Source organism: Balaenoptera physalus (assembly GCF_965194825.1).
Source record: "Balaenoptera physalus genome assembly, chromosome: 6".
NCBI lineage: Eukaryota > Metazoa > Chordata > Mammalia > Artiodactyla > Balaenopteridae > Balaenoptera > Balaenoptera physalus.
The window spans coordinates 131,218,813-131,239,057 of record NC_138885.1 but is presented as its reverse complement, the minus strand read 5'-3'; the positions used below and the strand labels follow the sequence as shown (position 1 = coordinate 131,239,057).

Sequence of the window (20,245 nt, the reverse complement as noted above, 5' to 3'; positions counted from 1 at the left end):
GCCTTCATAATTTTCACTTTTCTAGAAAGTCATATAGTTGGGATCTTATAGTATGTAGCCTTTGAAGACTGGCTTCTTTCACTTAGTAATTTATATTTAAGGTTCCTATGGAGGAACCATGTCTTTTCATGGTTTGAGAGTTGGTTTCTTTTTAGTGCCAAGTAATAGTCCATTGTTTGGATGTACCACAGTTTATCCATTCACCTACTGATGGACATTTTGGAGGTTGCTTCCAAATTTTAGAAAATAAGAATAAAGCTGCTATAATCACCCATGTGCAGATTTTTGCATGGACATACATTTTGAACTCCTTTGGGTAAAAACAAAGAGTGCAATTACTAGATCATATGGTAAAAATATGTTTAGTTTTTTTTTTTTATGTTTTTTTTTATGTTTAGTTTTTTTTTTTTTTTTTTTTAAAGAAATTCACGTTCTTTTATTTATTTATTTATGACTGTGTTGAGTCTTCGTTTCTGTGCGAGGGCTTTCTCTAGTTGCGGCAAGTGGGGACCACTCTTCATCGCGGTGCGCGGGCCTCTCACCATCGCGGCCTCTCTTGTTGCGGAGCACAGGCTCCAGACGCGCAGGCTCAGTAATTGTGGCTCACGGGCCCAGTTGCTCCGTGGCATGTGGGATCTTCCCAGACCAGGGCTCGAACCCGTGTCCCCTGCATTGGCAGGCGGATTCTTAACCACTGCGCCACCAGGGAAGCCCTATGTTTAGTTTTAAAAGAAACTGCCAAACTTTCTTCCAAACTGGCTGTACCATTTTGCATTGTCATAAGCAATGAATGTGTTCCTGTTGCTCCACATCTTTGCCAGCATTTGGTGTTGTCAGTGTTCTGGACTTTGGCCAGTCTAATATGAGTGTAGTAGCATCATTACTATTTTAGTTTACATTCCTCTAATGACATATGATGTGGAGCACCTTTGCATATGTTTATTTGCCATCTGTATACCTTCTTTGGTGAAGTATCTATTAAGGTCTTTTGCCTATTCTTAAATGGGTTGTTCATTTTCTTATTGTTGAATTTTAAGAGTTCTCTGTATATTTTGGCTAACAGTCCTTTATCAGATGTGTCTTTTGCAGATTTCCTCCAAGTCTATGGCTTATCTTTTCATTCTCTTGACAGTGTCTTTTGCAGAGCATAAATTTTTAATTTTAATTAAGTCCAGCTTATCAATTCTTTCTTTCATAGATTGTGCCTTTGGTGTTGTATCTAAAAGGTCATTACTGGACTTCCCTGGTGGCGCAGTGGTTAAGAATTGCCTGCCAATGCAGGGGACACGGGTTCGATCCCTGGTCTGGGAAGATCCCACATGCCGTGGAGCAACTAAGCCCATGCGCCACAACTACTGAGCCCACGCACCACAACTACTGAAGCTCACCCACCCTAGAGCCCGTGCGCTGCAACTACTGAGCCCATGTGCTGCAACTACTGAAGCCCTCACACCTAGAGCCCGTGCTCCGCAACAAGAGAAGCCACTGCAATGAGAAGGCCGCACACCACAATGAAGAGTAGCCCCCGCTCGCCACAACTAGAGAAAGCCTGCACGCTGCGATGAAGACCCAACGCAGCCAAAAATAAGTAAACATAAAATAAATAAATAAATAAATAAATAAATAAAAGGTCATTGCCAAACCAAGGGCATCTAAAATTTCTCCAATGTTATCTTCTAGGAGTTTTATAGTTTTACATTTCACATTGAGGTCTGTGATTCATTTTGAGTTAATTTTTGTCTCTTCCCTTCTGAGAGGTTAGTTATTGCGGTGGACAGATTGGAAATGTGAGAGGAACTTGGTAAATGCTAGAAATCCTAGGAACTTTTGGACTGTCCCGGAAGACTTCTGTTCTAGAACTGCCAACACCTTCGTGGGCACCACATAGGCACTTTGCTGGAACTGGAGTCCAGGGATTGTAGAACATACCCCTCCTGAGGCTGGCATGAAGATTGCTGGTGTAAATGGTCCAGGACCATGTACGTAAGTGGGGGAGTAATGGATCTGTACAAGGCAGGGTTGGGGAAATGAATGGTGATTCCATTGTGCAGCAACCCTTCTGCTCAGTAGAGATTCTGTGCTTTTATTGCTAGCAGACGGCTGGACCACTCAAAGGCCAAATGACATGGTCTGTTGGACCTGGCAGAGGTATGTATGGAAGTCCATCTTCCACATGTCACACATGCTGCCAGGTATGGCTGAGGTGCCAGGAGTCCTAATCCTGTGCCTCAGAGCACAGCAACAGAAGGTCTTGGGTTTATGGAATGGGTGAAAACCTTAGATGATGGCCGTGTTGAAGCTGTGGTAGTTCTGGCAGAAGTGGGCTCCACAGGCAAGAGGGAGAGGCTAAGAAACCCTTGACACAAGTTGATGCCTCTATTTGTAGAGAGCCTTGGCTTCAGACTTGGAACGAAACTGTACTGTAATAGCTGGGTGAACTTACAAGCCTTGGGCCCCAGGCCGATCATGTGTTTGGAATATGGTTCCTCTGTCTTTGTGTCTGAATAGACCCCTGGCAGATGGTATATTCCAGGAAATGATGTGATGGGGAGGTGGTAGGTATGGCAGTGGTGCCACAGGGTCATCCAGGAGAACTGATGTGAAGTAGTCAGTGACAGTTTTCAGATCTCTAGCTAGGAAGAAAAACAGAACCCAGGAGAACACTGCCTCTTAAAAAGATCTGCTACCACCCTTAGCATTGCCAAGATGACACTAGTCTTTCCCTACGGCCATGGCCCAGTCATGATAAAAGCATGGGGTCAGGTTCCTGGGACGCTAGGGGTGGGGCATTTCCAGAGTGAGCAGCACACAGACCCCCTGGTGGCCTGCTTGCCAGGGTGTAGACAGCACGTCCACAAAAGGGCCAGTGCGTACCGGAAAAGAGCAGGAAGCGGGGGTTCACGTGTTCAGGAGCATGAGTTTCCCAAGCCCTTGTTTTGAAGGGGTGGTAGTGAAGAGAGGTCAGCAATAACTAAGAGCAGGGGAATGCTGTCCTGCAGATGTGTCTCAATGCTGTTCCAAGATCTGCAGGTTCATAAAGGTCAGGGGCTCAGAGAACCGCCTTTCCAGGATCCCTATGCTGCTGGCGTTCTCAAACCTACAGCCTGGCACCCCACTAGATACTTCCATCTGGAGCAGGCAGCAGGCTGAATTTTCCCAGGAGTTAGAGAGGCAGGACCCCAAAGCACAGTGGCCTCCCAGGACATGCTGTGAGTGAGGGCAGTGCTCAGAGACTGGCTTTTCCCCTGCCAGCTGTGTGGGCACACAGGCGTGCTGGCAGTGGGAGCTGCCAGTCAGAGCAGGCAGTGGAGGGAGACTGGGTAGCTGTCTCCTTTCTCTAGGTGATGACATTTGGAAGTTCCCAGAATGGAGCCGGTTTGGCACCTGGGCTGCTTTCTCGCCCCTGAGAGACGGGGCCAGGTAAAGGGCTCCCAGCTGCCAGAAGGCCACGGGATATGTGGGTAGATGGAGGGGATATACCTCTCACGTAAGTGCAGTCAAAGTGCAAACATCAGAAGTCATGTCCAAGGGCATGGGAGGAGGGAAGGTTCAAGCCAGTGTATGTAGCAATCCAAAACTGGATCACCGGATTCAAGGAAGTTAGGAGGTGAAAGTCATGATACAGTCAGTGATGTAAGATGAGCCAAATAAGCAGATGAACAGACTGTCAAATGGAGGAGGAAGAAGCCTGGAGAAGAATTCACGAGCTCTAGTGGGGGAATAACTCAGGTATGGTCTTTCATTCACCACCAGGCCTAGGGCAGTGCCTGGCAGATGGCTGGTGCTCATCATTAAATACTTGTCAAAGGAGGTCTAGAGAGACTCGGTGACTTACCAAGAGGGGCAACATCAGGACTAAGAGGAAAAGCCCAGACTTGGCTCCCTTTGTTTCTGCATCTCTGGGATGTACCAGGTTATCTTGTAAAGGGCAGGTCAAGAGCAGATCAGCCCCCACTCTTCACACCAGAGTTCGAAACTTTTTCTTAAAAGGCCACTAGTAAATTTTCATTCCATTCTCCTACAGTAGTGTGACGTCACCTCAGACATTACATAAATGAATGGGTGTGACTGTATGGCAATAAGACTTTATAAGAACTGTGAACGGTGTGGGCGGAGTTTGCTGAGCCCCACTTTGGAACAACAGTTTGAAAGTTCCTCATTTCTTTCTGAAGCTGACCACTTGTCTGAGTTATTTATATGGCAGGGCCAGTCTGAAGGCCTGAGATGAGTTCCTGTGTCCTGCCTTGAGAACGCCTCAGTTTGGCTCCTCTTGAACATACAAGGGCCTAACAGGAAAACATACAATAACCGAGGGCAAACACCTTCCCAGGGAAAACCATTTTTTAAAGATCTCATTAGATGTGAGAAAAGATGTTCAGACAAGATTGCTGTCCCTCATGAATGTTTTTAAGGAGAAACAAACAAACAAACAAAGGAAGATGATTAAATAGAAGCACGTCTTTCAATCCAAGAAACTGGAAACTGATTTTTACCTTCTGAACCAAGTAGACACTTGTAGCTCTCTCAGCAGCCACTTTATCCAGACTGGATCCCTCAGGAACAAAGTAACTGACATCAGCGATGTGAACTCCCACTTCAAAGTTGCCTGTAGATGCACAAGAAGGTTGATCAGCCCGGAATGGAAGACAAGGGCAATCCCTCCTGAGAATCCATCCCGAGAAGGAATGTCCCTCCCAGAGGCCACAGGGCTTGGAGTACAGGCTGCCATTTTCAGGCTGGCCCCGTGCTCCACCTACCCACTGCGCTATATTTACTTTCCTCATTGTACGCCAACAGATGATGAGATTTTTATCCCATTAACCATTAACCACTTTTATCCCATTAATCATTTATCACATTAACAATTTTTACAAGTGTTTACCATTTCTAAAGGCTTCTTGTCTTTGAGTAAACATCAGTAGACTTGTAAAAGAAGACTCATTTTGGATGACGAACAAATCCTTACAGCTCACTAGAAGGAATTAATGCCTAAATCCTGCAGACCCTGCCCCTGAAAGCACTGCCCTTCCCGTCTATCCCGGCCACAGCCTTTCCTCAGCCCCACTGCTGGCCTTCCTACCTTGATTCCATCCCCTCCCACCTAGCCCTCCACACTACTGCTAATACCCCTCTCGTAACCGTGGGTGTGGTGATGTCGCCCCTTAGCCTGTCACTCATGCCCGTGCACGGGCCCGCCTCAGTCCACCTCGCCAGCCTTACGGCTTATCCGCCACATGCTCTCTATGCAGCTGTCACGGGAAACTGCTTTCCATTCCCAGAACGTATCTTACCTCATCCCATTCAGGTGCTTGCTTGGCTCATGCTTTTGCTTACACTTGGGATAATAATCACAACAGGATCTGCCCATCAAAATCCTTCTTACCTTATAAGGGTCAACTGAAAGAGAATCCCAGGACAAGAAGAGATTCTCTGCCCTCTGTTTCCCCTAACTATACTGTTAAAGCACCTAATCCATAACTGAAGATGCTTCTCGTGGTCTTCTCTTCAGAGCTTTCATCACTATCAGATATCACGGCACATCTTTACTGGCTCATGTGTTTACTGTCTGCCCCTACAGTGCAGGCTCCAGTAAGGCAGGGATTTTTGTGTCAAGTCCACTGTTGTAGGTCCAGTGCCTAGAAGAATGCCTGACACACCACAGACACTCAATGTTTGTTGAGTGAACGAATCAACAATTTGTTTGCCTACTGTGGTAAAAGACCTACTTTTTTTCCATTTTAGAATTGCCCTTTCCCTTCCTGGTGGGGTTGTGTTTTCAACAGGCCCTGTCTTCTCTATGAGTTCTACCAGAGACATGGTCAGATGACTCAGGCTGGTGGAATCATACCTAAAGTGGGCTTGGGGGCTGGTTAGGTTATACATTTAAGATTTCCTCTTGAACATCCCATAAATCATCTATCAGATGTAGTATATGTGATTATATACACACAAACATATGCACACAAAAATGCACATAATGGACAGAATATGGAAAAGAGTACACATGTGAAATGGCATATAGTTTGGAGAGAGGAAGCATCATGGGCAGACAGAAGCACACTGATGATACAAGCACAAAGGTGAATTTGCTTATAATTTAAATACGTGCTTGACGGAATTCCGCTATACTCCATTCCTGTTCATAGTGATTGGTCTAGGCACAGGCATGTGACTCAAGTATCAATAGATTTATTCTGAGCCTGTTTTCAGGGACTGATATGGGCTTCAGAAAAGAGGGTCTCTCTCCCAGGACCCTAGACAATAAGTCTGGAGCTGCCAAGGAAACATTTTTGCCACATAATCATGCCAATATAGAAAATAATAGGTCTAAGAAATAAAGGGAGAATCATGATGACCTCATTTGAACTCCAGGATCCAGCTGAACTTGAATTCTCACTAAAAGAATCCTGACTGATTCCCAAGTTGACTCAGAAGAGTTACTGACACGTCACCACTCTTTCCTCTGGTTACCTGGATAATCAGTCTTAAGGTATCTCACATTTTAGCCTCAAATTTTGTAGCCATTTATTGTCCTCCTATTCCTTCTTCACTGGGGGAGGATTTTTCCCTGTTTTTAAAATGGAAAAATGTTTAAACTTGGGGTGGTTAAAATAAGAGGTTCAGGGATGGAAAAGAATTTAAGATTCCCCATTCTCATCTGTCTCACACTCTTACAGGGCAGCATTGGGTTTTTCCACCCAGTCCTGTAACGCTAATACATTAGGGAAAACCCAAGTCCATCTAAGAAATACTGGCTGCTATGGGATAACAGAATAGACTTATTTCCCACAGAGGAGAAGGCTGTCTGGAAAGCTGAGGAAAACCAGCGTGGCTCAAAGTTCAGCTGCCTCATCATGTGAGCCATGCAGCTGTGTTGCTGGGTCACTGGGAGCAGTGAAACCTGCCCCGCAATGATCGAGGAACTCAACCCTAAGAGAATGTGGCCAAGCGTCTCACACAGCTCAACAACTCCCAATTTCGATATTACAAGTATCTAAAACCAACACTTGGAGAAGGTAAAATAAAGTGTCTTCTTTTGAAGTCAGAATTATAATATACTAGCCTAACAGGTAAATATTGACTAAAGGAAAAGAGAAGGATTATTACATCATGATAAAAACCATAATTTTAAACTCAGTCTGTGTGTTGTTACTACACATGAACTTTCTGTCCTTAGTCAAAATTGACAAACTGACAAAGAGTTCATTACAGGAGATAAAACATGAAGGGGGCCAATCCAAACATATTTGAGAGGCTTAAATTTCAGAATTCCCAGAAGAGCCTCTAAAACCAGCAAAGAGAAGCTCTCTTATTCTCTCCTTTGGACCTTTTTTATGGAAACCCTAAGTAAATATTTTATTACATATATTTACATAATGTGAACTTGCAGAACTCCAGAGGTAGTGGCACTGAAGTTTTTATTCTATGAAAGAGAAAATATAAATCTAAAAGGTTATGTAGTAAATGCTGCCAAAACATCCAGGACCAATTTGATGTTTAAAAACGCACTGTCTTCCATATAAAATTATACTTTGAAATTTTTTTTACATTAAAAAATATTCATCTACTGGGGTTAAGGTGAGTCCTGTGAGTTCTGAAGAGCTGGGGAAGCACAGGAAGGAAGAGTCCTCAAGGCCGGCCACGTCTGGCTCACTGTGCACAGGGCCCACAGACTTAAACACATGCAAATGTTCCTCTTTTTTTTTTTTTTTTAATTAATTAATTTTTTTGGCCGCATTGGGCCTTCATTGCTGCGCGCAGGCTTTGTCTAGTTGTGGTGAGAGGGGGCTACTCTTCATTGCAGTGCGCAGACTTCTCATTGCGGGGGCTTCTCTTATTGCGGAGCACAGGCTCTAGGTGCAAGGGCTTTAGTTGCAGCATGCAGGCTCAGTAGTTGCGGCACGCGGGTCCTAGAGCGCACAAGCTTCAGCAGTTGCAGCGCATGGGCTCAGTAGTTGTGGTGCACGGGCTTAGTTGCTCCGCGGCATGTGGGATCTTCCCAGACCAGGGATTGATCCCGTGTCCCCTGCACTGGCAGGTGGATTCTTAACCACTGTGCCACCAGGGAAGTCTGCAAATGCTCCTGTGAATGAACTTGAGTGGACACCAGAACTGCTTCATCCAATTAAAGCACTAATAGGACGTAAATAGGGGCTTAAGAACCATCTCTTCTAAGCCAGCCTCCCAATCAGCTCAGCCACATTTCAACTATGTCCCTGCCAGGCGGCCCTTGACATACCCCTGGGAAGGGGGGTGGAGCTCACATCTTGAAGCCACTTGCTCTACTTCTGAAGGGCTCTGGTCGTGAGAAAGTGCTTCCTTACGTGGATCCACGATGCATGGAAACGGAACCACTAGATTACTCTAGCACTGGGCATCCATAAGAGGATCCTTCTGTTTAAGGCGCTCACAGTCTAATGGGGTTGGCAGATACATCAATGTGGTGATAATATGGTATTACCAGTGCTATGACAGAGGAAGGTGGCAAAACCTCATTCTGTGGGAGCGAATTGAGCTGAAGTCTGTTTTTACTTCAGTGAGAACATGTGAAAGTGTTTTGTAATCTATAACAACTACATGAACGTAATGTTGACAATAATGATGATAAAAATGATAAGGATGGCAGTAGTGACCATTTATTTAATATCTCTTTTGTGCCAGGGGCTCCACACACATTAACGTACCTTTGACAATAGCCATATAAACCGTGTTTCACAAATGAATCATCTGAGGCTCAGAGAGGTTCCATGTCACTTGTCCAAGGTTACCTGGCTAGTATGCAATAAACCCTGGATTCAAAACCAGGTCAGATTCAGAGCCTTTGTTCCTTTTATTACCACCCTCTGCCCCCCAACCACTGTCACGGTAACTCCAGGACAAGATGATACAACCCAATTTTTCATCTCAGTGGGTCACAGCTAGAAATCCCTCCCTATCTCTTATGATTCAATAGAAGCCACATTCTCGGCTATGGATTCAGAAGTCCTGTCGGAGACTTCTCCCAGCCCTGTTCGCAGCCCATCCTGGTTCCCACTGCCAATCTCTTTAGCCACTCGTAACAGGGACTGATTACAGAACAACCACTAAGCCATCAACTCTAGTTCTATTTAATTGTAAGTGCTTAAGACCTAACAATTCCTTTCTACATTTCTAGTTTACAGTCATCTCTACCTGGTGGCAGAGTGACTGTCCTAAGTACCTGAAAGGGTCAAGGCTATTACAGGTGGGAAAGTATTACGCTTCCCTTACCAGGAGTGAGACCAGGGCCTTCCAGACTTCGGTCACTTGTGTTCACCTTTACCCACTGCTGAGATTGGACTGTGGTGACAGAGGCTCTTCTTGACCCAGTAGGGCACCCCTTTTAATCCAGAATATAGGGGAACAACCTTGCTAAATATACCTCATCTAGCAAAAGCAAAAAATAATTGCTTCTGTTCAGGTCCCTAATGTCCAAACCCTTTTAGGCCTGTCTTGGCCTGACCTTTGGAGGGCATCTGAGGCCTGGTGATGTCTCCCTCCTTTGGCTCCAGGCCCCACTCTGGGTGCCTGCCCCTTCTCAGGCTCCTCTTCCTCTCCTTGTCCCTTACATGTTGGCATGCCCGGCTGCCTCCCCTTCCAATGCTACTCCTTCTCCCTGGGCTGTCTCATCCACTCCCAGGAGTTCAAGCATCAACTCTGTGCTTTAGGCTCCACAGTCTGTGCCGTCAGCCAAGACCTCTCTGAGCTCCAGACTGACATACACAAGGGTCTACTGGGAACTGCCACTTAGCTGTCCCCTAGGCACCTCACACTCACGCCTCCAAAAGTCCCCACCTCCAGCAAAACCATTTCTCTTCCTGTGTTCTCTGTCCCAGGAAATGGGATCATCTCCACTAAACCAAAAAAGGCACCGTTAACTGCCCAAAACTGAAAAACCCCAGGTCTGTCTCAGCCTGTGTTGATCGATCGCTCTGAACTCCGCCTCCCAAACACCTCTGAAATCTGCTCGTCTCTCTTCTTCCCACACCACCACTTTAGCCAGGGCCACCACTGTTTCTTCCGAGGACGATCTAACAACCTCTGTGTGACTCTCCCTGCCATTTCTCAAACCCATTTTCCACAATGAGGATAGTGCTCTCTCCAAAATACAAGTCCCCTTGTCACTCCACTGTTTAAACCCTGCCGGGCCCTCACTGCCCCGGGCGTGCAGCCCAGACCCGGCTTCCGAGGCCTCACTGGCCTGGCTTCTGCCACCGTTCCAGTCCCTTCGGCTTGTTTCTTCCACTCCTCCCTCTGCACACTGTGCTCTATCACTGCTTCACAAAGAAGTAATAGTGACAAAATTCTTTACCACGTGGGTCTGCCCTGAGCACGTTCAACTTTCCTGGCCCTAAGCCCTTAAGTGCCAGAAACTGTAACAGAACTTCTTAAGCTGCTCAAAGCCATCAGGTTCCACACTCTTCTCCCTCAGGATTTTTTTCCCATTTCTCTTCCTGACGACCCCCACCAGTTCTGCAGACCACTGTGTAAAGCCCACTCCCTCTGGCAGGCCTTCCCCGATGACCTAGACCAGGCTCCCCCCTCCCGACTTCGGTGTCTTCCTATGGCGTCTGACACCCTCCCTGCAGCCCTCCCCCGACCCCAACCCCCCACCGCTCACTGCAAGGGGGCCCTGAGGAGGTATCTCCCCCCACCTCTGTAAGGGGGAAGCACGAAGGGCGGGGGAAAGCCTGAGCACACAGCTGGTATATGACATTTATTGAATGAATAAGAAAATAAAAACATAGGGTAGACTTGCTGCTACTCTGGGTTGAAAGGGCTTGTAAACCCTGCCTGGTCTAACCGTGTAGACTTAGACCCCCATACCTCCCCACACTGGGTCTTCCCAGAGTGTGTCCAACTTATGCTCGCACACCTGACGTGCCTGAGAAACCACTACTCGCTAGTGTAGTCCGCTCCACCCTCAGACAGCAATGACAATGTAAAAAAAAATCTCCCCCTGTAGAGCCAAAATACATCTTCCCAGAGTTCCCACTTGGTGGCCCAGTTCTACCCCATGGGGCTGCCCAGAACAAGCCCATCTCCTCAGAGGGTAGCAATCTGGCTTCGAGAAATGAGTGAAGTGGCAGATCTCTTCCAGCAGGGCAGGCTCTACTTTGGGGATAGCACCAGCTTTGAATGTTTACACAGTTAGCACGTAGCCCCCTGGATCTTCTCTCCTTCGGGCTAAATAGCCGTGTGGCTTGGCTGTGAGTCACTATCGTAATCCTCAACATCCTCCTCCCAAACGTGCTCCTAATAACCACCTACATTCACTCAATTAGCCACTCAACACATACTTGTTAGGCTCCTACTATGTGGCAGGTACTTTTTTTTTTCTAGGCGCTGGAGACATACAAGTAAACAAGATTGACAAGGTCCCTTCTCTTGTGGAGCTTACATTCTCGTGGGGAGAGAAAGACAATAAGGAAACAAATAAATGATAAGATTACTTACCATAGTAAAAAGGACTTTGAAGAAAATAAAACAGGGTGAGGGGACTTCCCTGGTGGTCCAGTGGTTAAGCATCTGCCTTCCAATGCAGGGGACGCAGGTTCGATCCCTGGTCGGGGAACTAAGATCCCACGTGCCGCGGGGCAACTAAGCCCATGCCCCACAACTAGAGAGCCAGTGTGCCGCAACTACTGAGCCCACGTGCCACAACTAGAGAGAAGCCCACACGCTGCAACGAAGAGCCTGCGTGCCACAACAAAAGATCCCGCATGCCGCAACAAAGATCCCATGTGCTGCAACTAAGACCCGATGCAGGCAAATAAATAAATATTAACTAATAATAATAATAATAAATTAATAAAAAAACAGGGTGAGGTGATGAGAATGCCTGGGACCTACCTCAGATTTAGTTTGGAAAGGTCTCTCTGAGGAAGTAGACTGAGACCTGTGTATACAAAAAGGATGTCACATGATGACATGGGGGAGAGCATCCCGGGCAGGAGAATAACCAGAGCAAAGGTTTGAAGGTAGGAGCAAGCTGGGTGCATCTAAGGAATAGAAGATTGGAAAGGAGAGAATTGGAAGCTAAGAGGCTAGTGAGGTAGACGGTGGCCCAACGAGAGATGCCCTGATGGGCCAGGACGAAGCATTTAGGTTTTATTTCAAGTACAGTGGGAAACCACTGGGGAGTTTTAAGCAGAGAAGTGACATTAGCTGAATATACCATATTCACTTCCTCACGCTGTCAGCGCCTTCATCCTGCATACCATGGTTCTACTAATGCACCCAAGGTCACACTGGAGTGAAAACAGTAAGCCTGAAGAAGACCACAACCTCTCAGGAATGGCACTGACAGGCAAACCAAGTTAAGCAATCCTTCAGTGATGTAATACGTTTGGTAAACAAAGGTAGATGATGAAAAGAAGCATAACCTACTAGACACACTGACACATGCAACAGATGCTGGGCTTCCTGTCCCACAGACTGGTTTCTATCCAGTGTGCATGACGGAAACATGCTGCTCTTGCTTGGGTCACCCTCTTGACCTTGTGGCCAGTTTTCCCAACAAAGTGAGTCTTAAGAGAGTGAGAAAAGAGTGTTCTGAAAGCTCAGAAAGGGTAATACAACCAAGAGGACTGAGAGAAAGGGACTTTCTGCTGTCCAGACATCCCCAGCAAGGAGGGGCCTCACGTAGGGCAGCACCTCCAGCCAGAATGCAGGTCCTGACCTTAGTTTGATCCCGCTGAATTTTAGAGACAGACTCCATCGCTGAGAAGCAACTGGGCTTGGATCACCTTGTGGTCGCACAACAAACTCCATCTTTTAGTTGGGGTAAGCAAATTCCCTTTGACTTTGGTGGAAACACTGATTGGGCTGCCAGGTAAGAGGGACAACTCAAACTCTGACGTCTTCCAGTTCTGTGTGGTATTTGGTTATGTAATCAAATGCAAAAGTTGACCACTGGTACAGCGAGCCATGGCAGAAGTCCATGGCCATGACGTGGTGATGGTTTGAGAATATTTCAAAAGCTTAAAAGGAGTCAATGTAAAAAATTCTGGGACAAGTAAATCTGAATGCATTGTAAGGTCCCCAGGCATGAGAAGGGGGTTGTACAAGATGATTTCTTAGGTTCTCGTGAAGGCCAGGATTTGAAGAGTCTGTAGACTGTTTTTTTGGTATTTTCTTTTTGCCACCCAGCAAAGGGTTAATGAGGAGCGTTAGTTACAAACTCCTTAACTGGTGAGCTCACCTTCTGGAACCAAGCAGCTCAGAGAACCTTTTTCCTTCGTTATTACAAAGGGCTCTATCAATCTGCAAGTACTCAACTAAACTGCCCACACAGCAATTTTTGTCATGTTCAATCTAATTCTCAGGAATCTAAGTTTAAATTTATATGAACAGCATGGAAGAGGAACACCCAGGTAGTAAATTCCACTTTTCCCCTTCCAGATGATTTGAGCAATGGCCTCCTTCATTAACAGGAAAGAGAATGAGGAGCTGAACATGTGAGGCTGGCACACCCAGCGTCTGGGAATTTCCAGGAGTGGGGAAAGCCCAGGTCAGCCGGTCAGACCTGCGACAGGGAGCCGAGCACCGGCTCATGAGAAGTTCTGAGTGCAGGAGGGCAGGCATTTGATCCTCCCTCGTTGCCAAAAGAGAGTGAAGTCAGAAGGGCCGAGAAGGACCTTTGAAGGCAGTTACGAAGTTAGCAGGTCCACGTAAGGGCTGGGAGTGGGGCGTGGGGTACGTGGGATGTGATTGGGGTGGATTGGCCATGGCTTCAGGGTTGATGGGGCTGCGAGAGGGAAACAAGGGGTTTCATTATACTATTCTGTCTGCTTTTGTGCATGTTCAACATTCTCTATCCAAAAATTTAAAAAAAAAAGGTTTGTAGAGGTTGAAGTCAAGGAAAGAAAAAAGTTTAAAAAGTAAAAATCCAGTTAAGTAAAACTAGCTACAAGTTTTAAAAGAAAGACAAGCCAACAGAGGCAGGAGAGGGTTACCACTTATGAAGAACAGAATTAAATTGTCCCCAGTGATGATCTCTGGAGGCTGAGGATATGGGGACTGCTCCTTTCTACATCATACACACTTGTAATGTTTCCAGCTTTCAAAGGCTGGAAAAGGAATAAAGATAAAAAGTATAAAATAGAAAATGTAAACTGGCTTAAAAATGTCTGGAAAGAAATATATCAAGATGGTAACAGTGGTTTTCTCTGAGTGGTAGGATTATAACTTTCTCTTTCTGCTTATATATAAATTCTAATTTTTATATCATAAATGGGTAACTTGTTTCACAGTTTTGTTTTTTTTTTAAATAAAGAAACACCAACAAAGTGCTGTGTTCCCCCTCAGCACCCACCCTATCCCTGATTCCCCACCACACAGCAAGAGAAAAGCACCACCGGCCACCCCACGCAGTAGCTCATCGGCCACCTGCCCCGGAGGATAACGGCAGCTCAGCACTTTGCAGGCAAGTTCTATGAAGGTGAGCTCAGTAAATGAAGTAGCAGGAACTGGGCATACCCCACCCCTGCTGAATAGGAAACAACTATTTCCATGCCAGAAATGTGACTCCAGTTTGTAGCAGCCTGAGGCTTTTGCCACCACTTTAGAGGTTCAGTGTGTATGGTCGGCATGAGGAACCTATTTCTCTTGCCTGCAGGAGCGCAGGGAGGCTTGCAGGATTCCAGCAGACTGGCTTCCCAAAGACATAAGTTTGAAAACCAAATTTCAGCATGTTTTCACACTCAACTGTGGACTTCTCTATTTTTAAAAACCCTCTCTATTAACAAAACGATTACTAGACTCTTAAAAGCCAAATTTAAAGGAGATGTACAGTTTTCAAACATAAACATCTATGCATATTTAAATGCCTATTCACAAAATGTTAACTTATCAACAACTGCTTAATCCAATCCCAACCTTCCTTTCAGCTAAAATTAAAGCAACTTTCATAGTCACCTTGAATTCTGAGATGTAAAAGCTTCTAAAAGCTTTATATCCTGGTGACAAAACCCCTTAGTGGCTTTTCTCTCATTCTGGGGAAGTCCGTTTGGGTTCGTTATTTTTTCACCATACCTAATCAGCTCTTTTGGGATCTAATTGCTCAGTTTCATTAATTAATCTCTTTGCATTTAGGAGAAACTGTTTTCTAATTCCCTAAAGCTTCACAAAAGTTAAGGAAAAATTATATCCATAACTTATGCACATTCATGATATGAATCCACCATACTGGTTCTCCCATAACAATAGCGTATCAACTGCCTGCTTGTTAGAGCACTTCATTTGTATTAATTCACTCTATGCTCCCAATGCTATGACACAGATTTCTTTCTACAGATGAGAAAACTGAGGCCAGGGCAGGTCAGACTCCCGAAACTAAGCTCTTAACCCTTACTTTATGGGATTTGCCCCTTAGTGTCAGGTACTTGACTAACTTATAATTGCTTCTTTCTCAACTCCTGTAGGCTATGAGCACTCTCAATGTAACATTTAACAAGGATTATACGGTGACTTTGCAGAACACACATTTTAAGACCATGTATGGGAACAATACATATTCACTGAAATAAAAACCCTGTCACGCACTCCTGTAACAAATGGTCACTTTCTATTTTTGAATTATCCATGTATCAATTGCGGTTATGACTCAGTTTTCATATAAAATATCCTGAACTGCTAAATTTTCTAGGTAACTAAATGCCAATCCTTTAATCATCAATTGTTCACAGTTTTAGTACTTCTGGATGGAAATCCTCTATAAATGTATTACATACTTCCTTTTCTTAATAGCAGTATATAATTCAATATTAATAACTTAGTGGCACTAAAATGAACATTTCTTTTGCATTTTGCAATAGATGCTGGTGTGGTACAATAGGGCAAAGATGTTCCATCCTCAGGACACACTCTCAAATTTACTTGTCACCTCCATCACTAAAATGGAGTAAAGACTCTTCAGATGCAAAACCCCCTGGCCAATTATAACAACAGTTATCACTGATTAGACCTGGCAAATGGAAGATATTCAACTATTTCTTGATTAAATGAATCACCTTCACATAAGTTTTATGGAGTAGATACTATTAATATTCATATTTTACAGATGAAAACATTCAGGCTCAGAGAGGTTAGACGATTTGCCCGATGTCACACAGTAAACATCAGAGCTAGGATTAGAGCATTGTTGGACTCCAGTATCAGTGTTCTTAACTATCATGCCATAGGGCCACACGGTACAGCCTTTTCCTAAGGGGTTTTAATCATTCCACAGTTATCAGTATCCCTTGGCTTCTGGTTTCATAGCAGCTTGAGATTTCATTCACATACAATTCACTCAAAGTGTACAATCCAATGGTTTTTAGTGTATGCAGAGTTGCACAACCAACACCATAATCAATTTTAGAACATTTCAACACCCTAAGAGAAACTCCATATCTGTTTTTAGTCACTCCCTATTTCTCCCCAACCTTCCTAACCACAGGCAACCACTAATCTATTTTCTGTCTGTGTAGATGTGTCTATTCTGGACATCTCATTTAAATGGAATCTTATGATATGTGTACAGTCTTTTGTGATTGTCTTTCACCTAGCATAATGTTTTCCAGGTTCCTTCATGTTGTAGCCTGCATCAGTACTTCATTTCTTTCCATGGCTGAATATATTTCATAGACATTTGGGTTGTTTCCACTTTTGGGGCACTCCTTCGCTCTTTAAAATAAACTTTTTTATTGAGGCATAAAGTACATAAAGCATACAAACCTTAAGCATACAGTTCAGTGAATTTTTATAAAGTGAACACCTCCCTCCCCTACCAGTTCAAGAAATAAAACATAATCAGAATTCCAGAAGCTTCTCTCGTGCCTCCTCAGTCTCTATACTCACCAAAGATAACTGCTTTTTCTGACCTCTGTAATCTATAACCATAGGTCAGTTCTGCCTCTCTTTGCACTTTACATAAATGGATTAGTACAGCATGTATTTTGTGTGTGTGCATCTGGCTTCTTTTGCTCAATGTGTTTTTGAGATTCATCCATGTTGCGTCTGAATTTATGCTGCACCATTGCTGTGGAGTATTCCATTGTAAGAGTATAGCACAATTTATCCATTTTACTGTTGATAGGGACTTGGGTTGTTTTTAGTTTTCGCTATTATGAATAATGCTGCTATGAGCATTCTTCTACATATGTACTCCTTTCTGCTGGGTATTTATCTAAGAATGAAACTGCTGGGTCATGGAGTATGAATCTATTCAGCTCTATTACATACTGTACAACAGTTTTTCAAAGTAGTTGTACCTGACTTTTCCCCTACTCAGTGTATGAGAGTTCTAACTGATCCATATCCCCACTACATTTGGTATTGTCAGTTTAAAAATTTTTTAGCTATTCTTATAGGAACATAGCAATATCTTACTGTGGTTTTAATTTCCATTTTCCCTGTGGACTAATGATATTAAGCATTTTTCGTATGTTTTTGGCAGTTGGCTATCTTCTTCAATAAAGTGCTTGTTCAGCTCTACATATTCTCAGTAAGAGTCTTTTGCTGGAGATATATATATATAACAAATATCTTCTCCTTCTCTGTGACTTGCCTTTTCACTATCTTAATGGTGTCTTTCGATGAACAGTTCTTAAATTTAATGAAATATAATTTATCACTCTTTTCCTTTAAGGTTAATGCTTTTTGTGTCCCACTTAAGAAATCTTTGCTAAGGTCATGAGTTTATTTTTCTATGTTATGTTCTAGAGAAGTATTAACACTTCTAGAAGTATTAATGTTTTACCTTTCACACTATGAGCCACATGAAATTGATTTCTATGTATGGCGTGAAGTAGGAGTCAAAGTTCATTTTTTTTTCCATATGGATATTCAATTGATCCAGCACCAGTGATAAACCCATCCTTTCCTCACTACACTGCAGTGACACCTTTGTTGGAAACCAGGTGATCATATATGTGTGGGTCTGTTTCTGGATTCTCTATTCTGTTCCCACTTTGACTGCTGAACAGCAATTAAATATTTATTATTTCAGCATAAGCTTACTAAAATTCCATATCAATTTTAATCTTTCCATTTTTATATTAATAATAATTTTCAGTGAGCACTTACTTTTTGTCTGGCACAGTTCTAAGTACCAAGGATTATCTCATTTAATCTTCCAGGCAATTTAAAATTAGCCGTTATTATCCCTGTTTTACAGGGTGGGAAACATGAGGCCTAGAGAGGTTAATTCTTACCTCCAGAATATGGGCTGTGCTCTTCTTATTTTGTTGTCACACTATCTACTTTTGTGGAAAAGCATCAGTAGCATATGCAACTTTAGGGATTTACTGCTAATACCTTTAAAGCTAGGTTGTGTTTTTGCAACAACAGGCACAAATGGAGCTTTGCTCCTTTAGCTTTTCATATACTCAGTATTTTGGAACTGCCAGACACTTGAGAAATTGTCTAGTCCAAACACATATATAGCTGGGGAAAGAGATTTTCAGAGATATCACAGACATGCCCAAGCTTACATGATGCAGTAGAGGCAAAGATGAGACAAGAACCCAGTTCTGCTCCTATTCCAGTGCTCTTTCTGGGACCACAACTGCCTCTCATCACGCAATGAGTGTGTTGGATCATTGAGGCTTCTTAGCTGGCTTCCAGGTTTACCTTGGTGCCAGATACTTGAGGATGCCTGAGTGGTGGGTGCCAGATTATCTTGGCTTTAATGAGCAAGGAAACTGGAACCAATCAGCAGAGCTGGAAGCAGATGAACAGGCCATAGTCCAAATTTGGTTTAACAAGGTGCACTGAGACATCCATGAAAAAAAGAGAATTTCCAAAGCCCAGACCCCACAGGAATCAGGCTAGCAAGATTTGAATGGAACATAGGAATAGACTTAGAGGGGTGGAGCTGTGTCTCCACTTAATCTTTCCACTTCGATTCTGTGTCCTCAAAACAGGAACTCATTGGCAAGCATCCCAGAAGCCCACTTCGATGCCAGAGGCTTCGCATGACTATTCAGTTACTTGGATTTTTTGAGTCAAGGTACAATTCAGTAAAAAATGACCATACAACAAGGACAGTTAAAACTGTTCACTCACCAATGCCCCAGGTGAATGGAGAAGACATGCACCTCCTTATGAGCTGATGGTTCTACAGAATTCTCCATTTCTCTTCCCAGGTTCATTATCAAGGGCCAGGCTATGAAAATAGGGTTTGTCTGAGATCAAGTACTTGGGTTGCCTGGTATTTGCCTGAGGTCAGAATGCCCTCTGACATAAGTGACTACAAGAGGAAAAATCAGTGTTTCAAAACCAGGATTAGAAATGATTTTACGGAGAAGAGGAGTGTAGGAGGAATAGTATTCGAAGCACTGGGCATCATAAAGATGTCAGAGACAAAACCCAGAAATGTATCCAAGTAGAAAACGGCCCTGAAGTGGAATTTTTCTTTTTCAAAATCTATGTTAGAGTTATCAGGGGTTCTCTTCTAGAATACAAGGAACAGATTTTAAAAACAATTTAATTTTTGATTAAATTAAATGTTGCACATAGTTTTTTTTGTTTTACTTTTTTGTTTGTTTTGTTTTGGCCACGCTACATGGCTTGCAGGATCTTACTTTCCCAACCAGGGATCGAACCCGGGGCCCTGGCAGTGAGAGAACCGAGTCCTAACCACTGGACTACCAGGGAATTCCCATAAATCTTATTTTTAACCTACATGTGGCATATGTTTCTAACAGCTAATAGATTAAATTTTCCTAATTATTGAATAAGTGTGAGTTGCCTCTTACACTATAGTATTCAATATTTAGGAAGGCCATCCCTTTGAAACACGGTACTTCAGGGTTCAGTTTGTTGAAGTGAACGAAACAGGGAAAAGCATAACCAATGGGCTAAGAGAATATGAGGAGCTGAATCTGGGGGTTTAAATTGAGGTACTGAGTCTGAGATGAAGTCAAATTCCAAAACGCTAGAGAAGGCCTGACACAAGAGAACAACTGCAAGACCAGTAGCTAGAAAGCTGAGAAAGACAACTCAAGGTGAGAAGAATGGTTGAAAGGAGTGGTCCAGTACAAAGAGGGTAGGCAAGAGCCAGGCTGCCTCCTGAGGGTCTCAGGAGAACAGGAGAACATACAGGATTTACATCTCTATACATGTATCTGTCCCCTTGGCCCTCCTGCAAGGCAGGACAGAAATGGAATTCCAGTAGGTCCATATAGCAAAGGGCCATGATGCTCTCCCCATGGTACTTAAAGTAAGACTCTGGAGTGTAAAG

At 44.0% G+C, this 20,245-nt stretch overlaps 1 protein-coding gene across 2 annotated transcripts in view; it reads right to left on the bottom strand.

Annotated features, from left to right (window-relative positions):
- DIS3L2 (DIS3 like 3'-5' exoribonuclease 2) overlaps window positions 1–20,245 on the bottom strand; it is a 380,422-nt gene that overhangs the window by 110,345 nt on the left and 249,832 nt on the right. For both annotated transcript variants that reach the window (XM_082466171.1, XM_082466170.1), the window contains one exon: window positions 4,494–4,606. In XM_082466171.1, coding sequence (XP_082322297.1) covers window positions 4,494–4,606 — 113 coding nt within the window. The remainder of the gene's footprint in view (window positions 1–4,493; window positions 4,607–20,245) is intronic.